Source organism: Canis lupus, chromosome 18 (assembly GCF_011100685.1).
Source record: "Canis lupus familiaris isolate Mischka breed German Shepherd chromosome 18, alternate assembly UU_Cfam_GSD_1.0, whole genome shotgun sequence".
NCBI classification, from domain to species: domain Eukaryota; kingdom Metazoa; phylum Chordata; class Mammalia; order Carnivora; family Canidae; genus Canis; species Canis lupus.
In genome coordinates this window covers 41,928,870-41,939,752 of record NC_049239.1, presented here as the reverse complement: position 1 = coordinate 41,939,752, position 10,883 = coordinate 41,928,870, and the positions used below count along the sequence as shown (strand labels likewise).

The 10,883-nt window shown below is 41.4% G+C and overlaps 1 protein-coding gene across 1 annotated transcript; it reads left to right on the top strand.

The window, feature by feature from the left end:
- On the top strand, positions 1–931 carry LOC483612 (olfactory receptor 4X1). Its single transcript, XM_038564484.1, is given in 2 exon segments — positions 1–486; positions 488–931. Coding segments are annotated over 2 exon segments (930 nt in total).
- Positions 932–10,883: the final 9,952 nt, after the last annotated feature.

The window sequence follows — 10,883 nt, the reverse complement described above, 5'->3', positions numbered from 1 at the left end:
ATGGCGACTCCAAGCAATGTGACTGAAATCATTCTCTTGGGATTTTCCCCCAACAGGGAGGTGCAGAAGACTGTTTCTGTGCTGTTTCTCCTCATGTACATGGCCATTGTGCTGGGTAACGGCCTTATTGTGGTGACGGTGATGGCCAGCAAAGGGCTCACCTCCCCCATGTATTTCTTCCTCAGCTTCCTGTCCTTTGTGGAGATCTGTTACTGCTCTGTCACAGCCCCCAAGCTCATCCTTGACTCTTTTATTGAAAGGCAAACCATTTCCCTCAAGGGCTGCATCACACAGATATTTTTCCTCCATTTCTTTGGTGGTACTGAGATCTTTCTCCTGACAGTGATGGCCTATGACCGCTATGTGGCCATCTGCAAGCCCCTGCACTATACCGTCATCATGAACCGGCGTGTGTGTGGCCTCCTGGTGGGTGCAGCATGGAGTGGGGGCTTGCTGCATTCTGTTGGGCAGACATTCCTCATTTTCCAGCTTGCCCTTCTGTGGCCTCAAGGTCCTTGACCACTACTTCTGTGATGTCCATCCTGTATTGAAGCTGGTCTGCTCAGACACCTTCCTCATTGGTGTGCTGATCATCGCCAATGGTGGCTCCATTTCAGTGGTCAGCTTCATGGGGCTGCTTGCTTCCTACGTGGTCATCCTGTACTCCCTGAGGACACAGACCTCAGAAGGTCGGCGCAAGGCTCTGTCCACCTGCGCCTCTCACATTGCAGTTGTGAGTCTGTTCTTCATACCCTGTTCCTTTGTCTACATGAGGCCCTGTGTCACCCTCCCTGCAGACAAGATAGTTGCTGTGTTTTACACAGTGGTCACACCTCTCTTAAACCCCATCATTTACTCCTTCAGGAATGCTGACATGAAAAATGCCATGAGAAGACTGATGGGGAGGACAGTGATCTGGGGAAATAGATGATTTAATTAGGAGAAATAGGAGGAGTGAGGGATGGGAAGTTGGGGCAGTGACATCTCACTCTGTGTCTACCTTTAATTGACAGGCTGGCATTGGGCCTTTTACCTTTAAATTTCAGTTTCCTCACCTTTGCGAGATTGGACAGGATTGAGGGAGCCTCTCGAATGAGGTCTAGGGGTCTTCTGATGCTGCATTTCCACATTTGACAGTGACCTTGAGGCAGCTTGGCTGGTTTTTTTTTTTTTTTTTTTTTTTTTTAATTTTTATTTATTTATGATAGTCACAGAGAGAGAGAGGCGCAGAGACACAGGCAGAGGGAGAAGCAGGCTCCATGCACCGGGAGCCCGATGTGGGATTCGATCCCGGGTCTCCAGGATCGCGCCCTGGGCCAAAGGCAGGCGCCAAACCGCTGCGCCACCCAGGGATCCCAGCTTGGCTGGTTTTGAGAAAATGAACTCTTCCAGAAAACTAGGGTCTTTCTGGGAAAAATGAAGAGGTTGGTGGAAGAGGAAGGTTGCCTTGGGGATCAGTTGTTTGGTTTGGAAGTGCCTGAAACTTTGAATTTGGGGAGGAAGAAGGGAAGGAGAGAAGTAGAAGTCACCAAAATGCTTGGAAATTCTATTAACTTGATATACCAAAAATTTGCCTAGTGGGTTCTGGGCTGACCAGTTGACCTAGAAGCTTTCTGTCCACAGAGCAGAAGGCATTCTGACTCTTGCCAGCAGATTCAGATCAGTTCACATTAGCATTAGAGTCACATTTTCAAAGAATCAAATGGAACATTGGGAGATTTTAAGTGACTTGAAAGCAGTAAACAACGATACCTACTTGTAGGCCTGAGTTTTATTTTCTGCAGATTATTAAAAATTTGGTGTCTAATAATCTCTTCTGTTCACATATGCCTGTCCTTCCTTATCTCTTGTTTTTCCTCCTTGTGCCTTTAGCTGTTTGGCCCATCAGTTTTCTCAGTCTTCAGCCTCCTGACTCCTTGTGCTTCTCGGCCATTCCCACAATCCACCTCTCTACTCTGCTCTCCTATACCACCGTATTACCTTGTCATTCTTCATCCATGAGCCCCCCACTCCTTCCCAGTCTTCATAGAGGGACTGCCTGTTGATGAATGGTTTAACTGCCCTTGAATCTTCCGTTTGTCATATGATGTTTTAGTCCTCTTTTTTGAGTCCTACACCCAAGGTCATGGTAATGTGCCCCTAAGTTGTAACCAAACACTGACCCTCATTCACAGCACAAGATTATCCCCCATATATACTTCCAGATTAATCACTTGGAAGTAATTCTCTTATTTTATCTTTCTTTTACCCTCAAAAATCTTCAGTGACTCCTCGTTGCTTTCTGTATCAACCATGAACTCCTGCTTCACATGCAATACCCTCAAGGCATGGCCCTCTCTTAATGTTCTTATGTGTTTTTGAAGACACTTTTATAGACCTCACTGTGTCTTGAACATTGACTTGTGACTTCCATGTAAAATAGGTTTCTTATCTCTTCCTGTTAACATCTTACCTACCTTCCAATGCCCATCTGAAATGCTGCTACCTTTAGGAAGCTTCCATAATGATCCTATTCAGATATGTCCTTTTCCTGTGTTTTGAATTCCCACAGCACTCAAGGTCCTTTAAAGCCTTTGCTATGTGTATATCAGTGCTTATTCCCCTTCTCATCCCCAACTGTCACTCTCTTGAGAATGTGGCCTGGATTGTACTTATCTTTATATCTTGCTTTAAGTGACATATAGTAAAGCTCAATAAACCTTTGGGCAATTGAATTTCTGGAAGTCATTAGTGTTTCAGGTGTAAAAGTGGTTGTGATATCTCTCTTTTCATCTCAATTATCTAATTGAGATAGCAATGTCATATCACTGAAGACAATCAGTCTTGATATCATTTCTGAGAATAATATTTATAAATAAACAAGGGACTGGTGAGGTGGGTATGAGTCTCCAGTTGAATAGAAGAAGCTGAATCTTAGGGAGATCTCTATTTTGATCAAAGTCACACAACCTGAGTTCAAACCCAGGTCTGCCTGATTTCTAAGCCTTTGTTCTTTGTGTGCATCCCTCTGCTTCTCTTTAGAGATCATAAATGCATATAAGTCTCTGAATTCCAAATCAGCAGGCTGATAATCTCCTTATTGTCAGGTATTTTCTTCTGGAATCACTTCAAAGTAAATAAAAACTGTTTTTAAAAAGTATGTAGCAGGGATCCCTGGGTGGCGCAGCGGTTTGGCGCCTGCCTTTGGCCCAGGGCGCGATCCCGGATACCCGGGATCGAATCCCATGTCAGGGTTCCCGGTGCATGGAGCCTGCTTCTCCCTCTGCCTGTGTCTCTGCCTCCTCTCTCTCTCTCTGTGACTATCATAAATAAATAAAAATTTGAAAAAAAAATAAAAAAATAAAAACTATGTAGCATAGCAGGCACTCCTATGGTGGCTCAGGCAGTTAAGCGTCTTGGCTCAAGTCATGATCTCAGGGTCCTGGGATGGAGCCCCACATAAGCCTCCCCATTCAGTGGGGAGAGAGAGAGAAAAGTAGTGTGTGTGTGTGTGAGAGAGAGACAGAGAGAGAGAGAGAGAGAGAGAGAGAGAGAGAGAATGCAAGTGAGCAGGAGAAGGGCAGAGGGAGGGGATAGAATCTTAGGCAGGCTCCATGCCCAACACAGAGTCCAATGCAGGGCATGACCTGAGCTGTAATCAAGACTCAGATGCTTAACTGTGTGGACCACCCAGGTGCCCTATTACCTCTGATTTTTGAATGTTAGCACAACCTTGCTTTCCTGACATAAACCCCATTTGGTCATGATCTATTATCTCTTATATGCATTCCTGCATTTGATTTAAATGTTTTATTGAGGATTTTTGCATCTATGTTTATGAGTGATGTTTGCCTGTGATTTTCTTTTCTTTTTTTTTTTTTTAAATATTTTCTTGTCAGGTTTTGGTGGTAGAGTTATGCTGGTCTCATAAATAACTTGAGAAATTTTCTCTTTTATTTTTAAAAATATTTGTATAAATTTGGTGTTATTTCTCTTTTAAGTGATGAAACCAATGAATTCATCTTGGCTTGGAATTTTTCCAGTGTGTGTGTTTGTAAACTGTGAATTAAATTTATTTAAAGATATAGGGCTATTCAGATTTTCTGTCTCATTTTGGGTGAGTTATGTAAGTTGTATTTTTTTTTTTTTTTGTTTTCTTTTTTTTTTTATTTTTATTTATTTATGATAGTCACACAGAGAGAGAGAGAGGCAGAGACACAGGCAGAGGGAGGAGCAGGCTCCATGCACTGGGAGCCCGATGTGGGATTCGATCCCGGGTCTCCAGGATCGCGCCCTGGGCCAAAGGCAGGCGCTAAACCGCTGCGCCACCCAGGGATCCCAAGTTGTATTTTTTTAAAGGAATTTACACTTTTAACTTAAGTTGTAGAATTTGATGACCTGAGGTCAACAGATGACATTAGTATTAAAACTTAAGGTTATTAATAATGTTCTCTAACTAGCCTTTATTTTCTAAACATCTGTAGTACTAATCTTTTTCTTCCTCAAATTAAAAATTTGGGCTTTTTCTGCTTTTGTCTATTTTTTTTTTTAATTCAACAGCCATATTCAGGATATCGTAGTTTTCTTGTTATGTACAGAATCATTGCCTGGCTTGTACAAAAAATTTCTTCTGTTTTTGATTTCTACGTGATTAGTATCTGTTATCTTTCTTCTTTCTTTCCTTCTCTTTCTATTCAAATTTACTCTTATTTCCTTTAGCTCTCAAAGTATAGACATACTTCACAGATTTTATACCTTTCTTCCTTTTTAATATAAGACTTTATAAAGTTTCTTGAAACAATGCTTTAGCTGTCCCCATAATTTACATTATCATTCAGTTAATATGTATTCTTATTTTAAAAATGATTTCTGGTGGATTATTAACACGTGCATAATTTATTTTCCAAATAGTTGTTTTCTTTCCTTGGTATCTTCTTGTTGCTGATTTCTAGTTTAACTCCATTGTGAATTATGTCATTCTTTTTACATTTATTAAACTTGTTTTATGACCTGACATAAGGCCTATCTTGGTGAATGTACCATGTATGCTTGAAAGAATACATAGTTTTAGGCTGTCATGCTCAACAGATATGAGGTTAAGGTGGTTCATATATTTTTCACTTCTGTTTTTACTGATTTTTTTTTAAAGATTTTTTTATTTATCTATTCATGAGAGACACACAGAGAGAGAGGCAGAGGCACAGGCAGGGGAGAAGCAGGCTCCATGCAGGGAGCCCGATGTGGGACTCGATCCTGGATCTCCAGGATCACACCCTGGGCTGAAGGCGGCGCTAAACCACTGAGCCACCTGGGCTGCCCTGTTTTTACTGATTTTTAAAATCAAATCCTAATCTCACTTGCTGGTGGGTGGTGGTGGTGTTAACATCTCCAACTATTATTGTGGAATTATATACTGATTTCTTTAAGCCCAAAAAAGAAAACACTGCCAATGAAAGAATGGCATGCCAGAGATGTTAAGCCACTTGTTAAAAGTTATATATCCTCCAGGTAGCAAAGTCAGTCTTTGGACAAGGCAATTTGACTCCTTAGTTCATGTTTCTAAGCACCCTATTATATTGCCCCTTGTCTGTCTTACTTTCCTCACAGGGTGGAAATACTTTTCAAAATGCTATGTTAAGATAAGTCAAGAGTCAAAGGGCTAGTTTAGTTCAAACTTGTCTCTGATACTTAAAAAAACAACAATAAAAAGTATATCAGTTCCTATTTAATACCAGCTATTTATATTTATATATAGTATATATTATTTTTAATACTTCAAAGAGATGACACAAAACCATGTCTTGTATATATTAACTGCTTAAAAACTATTGTTGAACAAATGAATTTGGGATGATTCAGGATAGAAGTCCAGTCAGGATAAAAACAGTGGTTCCTTTGGCCTCTAAAGTTTGAACCAGTAAGTTAGTGTGACAAGGGGAATGGCTGTCTCCATGGTCCACTACTCTAATTGGGATGCAATGCCCCTGGGGTCTCATTAGTAGGCCTCAAAGTACTCCTCCTAACCATGAATGTGCTATGACTCCAAAGAAGAGGAACTCAGGTCTGGCAATGGCTCTGTGGCTGAGGTGATTTCATATGAGCTTCCCTTAACCTTCTGTGTTTAAACTTTACTGCCGCCTTTCACATCTCTGGCCAGACTTCTTGACTTCTAGTTCTCCAGTGAAGAGGGAGGTGCTCACTAAGGTCAGTTCTCATAGAGTCTTGGTGTTTTGGGTCTCTGACTGGAGTAAATCTGAACTGACCAAGGATCCTGATAGAAGAAAGATGTCCTCATTGGCTTTGCTCTCTCTGTTTTGTTCTCAATGTCTGGTTAATAGTCCTGTTGCATAGTGTCCGAGTATTTTTCAGGTTCCTGCCTTCAAATGCATGATGTGCGAGGTAACCTTTTTTTCTTTTCAGATTCTTGTGGTATCTCTAGAATTTTCCATCAGCCATTTTCTTGTTCACCATTTAGCTGCTGAGGACATACTTTCCCTGGGTGATCAGACGCTCCTACTTCCCTAGTTAGGAGTGTTGGATGGTGACAAAGAAGGTAGCTTTGAAGCCAGGTACCCCCAATTGCATAGCTGGCTCTGACTCTTACTAGTGCAAGAACATGGTCAAGTCACACATTCACTCTAATTTTCCTCATTTGAAAAAATAGGAACAATCACAGTGGTTTCTCAGAGTGAGGTTGTATTGATTAAGAGGGAGAATGCCTTTCTTTTCTTTCTTTTTCTTTCTTTCTTCTTTCTTTCTTTCTTTCTTCTTTCTTTCTTTCTTTCTTTCTTTCTTTCTTCCTTCCTTCCTTCCTTCCTTCCTTCCTTCCTTCTTCTTCTTTCTTTCTTTCTTTCTTTCTTTCTTCTTTCTTCTTTCTTCCTTTTTCTTTCTTCTAATTTATTTATTTAAGAAAGAGTGAGTGAGCACACAGAGGCAGAGGGAGAGGAGGTGGGAGAGGGAGAGGGACAGGGAGAAGGAGAGGGAGTTGGAGATGCCAGCTCCTTGCTGAGTGGGAAGTCCAACATGGGGCTTGATCTCAACCCCAAGATCATGACCTGAGTTGAAGGCAGATGCTTAGCAACTGAGACACCCAGGTGCCCCGAGATGTTGCCTTTAAAGTGCTCGTATAAGGCCTGGCATTCAGCCCTATTTAATAGATGTAAACATGTGTTTACTGATATGCTTATTATTCCCTTTCCTTGTGGAAGTTCAAGCTCAGAGAGCGACTCACACAAATCTTCCTTAGAGGCTTGCCATACAAATGCCCCGACCATGGCAGGGGGCTGCTCACGGCATAGGAGAGTGGAGGAGTCAGAGTTCACAAAGCTGGCCGGCTCCTCCAGCCTTTCACAAGGCTCTCCAGGTATGTGGTCTCTAATGCCACTTAACTTTTTGGAAATTAGAGCAATTCCAGGGTGTATTTCACTGAGGTGCAACTTGCCACCAGTTTCCCAAAGTCCAGGCCCGGCTGGCAGGGTGTTCTTCCCTGTAAACGAATCCTCTGCTACCTGAAGCTTCAAGGACTTTTCAAAGACTTACTTACATTTTAATGTTTTAAAGTAGGAATGTTTCTAGATTGTGCTACAAAATCCCTTCCTCTTTCAAGACTGACGATGAATCAGAAAACTAGTAAGGGATCCCGTTCAGTGTAAGGTATGGCAAACATGTAAGTGGACCTTTAACCCCCACCCATCCCCAGGCAAAGCAGGAATTAGTGATGATAGAAAGCTACTTACTTGCTTTCTAGTTGTTGTTGTTGTTTTAAGATTTCATTTATCTATTTTGAGAGAGGGAGGGAGAAAGCATGAGCAGACACGAGCAGGGGGATGGACAGGGGCAGAGGGAATGAGAAAATCTCAAGCAGACTCCGTACTGAGTGGCACGCCTGAGGCAGGACTTGATCATGACCTCAAGATCATGATCATGACCTGAGCCGAAATCAAGAGTCAGATACCCACCAACTGAGTCACCCAGGTACCACTAGGTTTTTTTTTTTTTTTAAACTAATCAAATATTGATTATTTTTATTTGTAAAATTAATTTTTTTAGTGTATTTCTATTTTTCCAGCTTAGAATCAGAGCACTTAATCCAACTGTTTTATGTATAGGTGGGAAACACCAAGTAGAGGGAGGGAGTTGTTTGAGGTCACTCAGGCACGAGGGACAAAGTTGGGACTGAAATTGAGTCCTCTTGGTTTCCAGACCAGTGAGTTTTCCATGGTGGTACGCTACCTCCTTTGGGCAATGGTAGGTCCACTGTGAGTCTCTGAAGTTTGTCAGTAAGTAGGAGGCTAGGGAAGGAAGGAGAGTGCAGTGCACAAGCATAGCGGGAGGGGGTGGGAAGAGAGCACTGCAGGAGGGAGCACTCTCTGCCAAAAGATCTGCAGTCTCCCAGGCTGCACAGTCATTCCCGTGGGCACTTGTTGGTGACCTCTCAAGTCACTAAACACTAATTTTTTGAGCTCTCTCCTCCTCATCTCTAAAGTGAGTGTATTATAATAGCTATCTTAAAGGGTTGTGCTGAGTGTGAACTGGGACAATGTGTGAAGCTCATGGAGTGGGTCTGGCCTGCAGCAGCTCTGCCATGGTGACAGGGACATGAAAGCAGGAGGGGGGAGTCCTCTGTGGGCCTGATTCACATCTTTACCAACTTTGAGGTGCAAGGGTGTATTGATGGTTTAAGGATGGCATGAGGAATTCTGCAAGCAGGAGAAGAGAAACAAGAACATAAATGAGTCCGTGGAGGAGAGGATGCAGGTGTTTGAAGATGTTTAGGTTGCACAAGAGTAGATGGGGTCTGGAGTTAGTGACCATCTGAGGAGCAAGTGACCTTGTCTTTATGCTACATGAGTTTTCTATCTGGTCCCTAAATTTTAAGGAAAGTTGTCTAGAGTTTTATAAACAAAGGTCATTTAGTATAGTACAAATAGGGAGTAACACCAAAGCTTATAACTAGAGAAATGGTCAAATAAATTGTGGTTTTTAAATAATGCACCATAAAAAGATCCTTTGAAGAGTGTCATCCTGGGGACATGCTTTAATAAAGTGTTAAGGGAAAAAATGCCAAATATAGAATTATGTGTACTTTTCATTCAAATTTGTAGAAAATATTTGCATAGTTGAAACAATAAAAAATTCATTGTAATATTAATGAGTTCATTGTATTTTTCTACTTTCCAAAGTATCTGTAATGAGTATAACTTCAGGCAAATTACTTTATCTTTCTGAGCCTCACTTTCCTTATTTGTAAAATGGGGCTAAGAATAGTAAATACGGTAGAATGTTTTGAGGATTAAATAGTATAAGCCATGTATGATTTTATGATTTTATGATACAAATTATGCAAGCGAAACACAGATGGTGATGATTTTCTCTGGGAGAAATCGCTTTCTATTTCAGAATAGAATCACTTGCATGGAAGGGAAGGGGGGATGAATCTTGCCATGGATCACCCAAGCATGTTGTTTGCCCTTTAACCTTGGAGGGGTTGGCTTTAACAGTCTGTGGCTGACCACCTTGCCCATTAAGTATCCCTAGGTTTATGATTCTTTGTACTTGATATTTAATAAAAAATGTTTTGAAATAAATGGAAATGGGGAAGAAACTTGGAAACAAATCCTATGGCACTTTGCTTGTAAAGCAGTCTGTCACCAGAGTCTGACCAGCAGCCATTGAGATGTAGGAATGCTTGATACGTAGTGAGCATCTACTAAGTGCCAGGCACTTCCTATTTCACATTGTCTCTCAACAGTTACCTTAGGTGATATGTAATATGATCTGCATCTGACATATGAGGGAATGATCTGAGAGACCAGGTACCTTGCCCAATGTCATTTGCATATGCATTCACTTATTTATTCATGTATTTATTTGCTCAACATATTTTCTTTACTTTTCCAGGTCTGTCTCTGGTTTACCCCAGGCTAAGGTAGACATTTGCATGGAACCTCCCAGTTTCTAGATAACGAAATGCTTTCTACAGACAGTATTTTAGCTATGGCTGAAAGAGGGGGTTATGGGTGTTGGTTATGACAATGTGTGACCTTGAGAAAAATGACTGTGAGTTTTAGATCCTGCCTATGTCAGTTGAAGGAATAAATAAAATGCATTTTCAAAAGTAGTTGTGTTGATTTAGAATAATATATGCAAGGAGATAAATCTGTGTCTGGCACATTAGTATGTGAACTAGTGTTCAGTAAATATTAGCTCAATGAAATAAGATTATGTGCAACTGTAAAGTCCTATATATGTCTAGGTTGTTGCCCTTATGTTTGACTTCTATATCTATCATTTATTCATTCATTTAAAGAAAAAAATACTAATTTAGCACCGACTATGTACGAGGCATCTTCTAAACACTTGGGGGTACCAAGAGAACCAAACAGACAGTAAGCCCTGCCTCATGTAACTCATGTTCTAGTAGAGGATACAGACAATGAAATAGAAATATTTCTATTGATAGCAATATGTGCTATGGAAAGAAGAAAAAGTAGAACAGGGTAAAGGAGTTTGGGAGTGCTGGGATGTTGCTGTTTTAAATAGGGTGATCAAATATCCATTTTGAGAAAGTGTGATTTGCACAAAGACTTCAGGGCATGAGGGGTTAGCCACTAAATATCTAGGGGAGGAATGTTCTGGATAGAAGAAACCACCAGAGCAAAGATCCCAAGGTGACAGCATGCCTGATGTGTTCAATGAATGTTATGGAGGCCAGTGTGCTTGAAAGGAGGGAACAAAGGGAGAGCGGGAGGTGATGAGGTCAGAGAGGCAGTGCGGATGGGACCTTGTATGGTCTTGTGCATCATGGCAGAGGTCCTGGATTTTACTCTGATGGAAGGGCACCCGTAAATGGGCTTGGAGAGAGCTCCAGCTGTCTCAAGGAGAGCAGACTGGGATGCAGAATG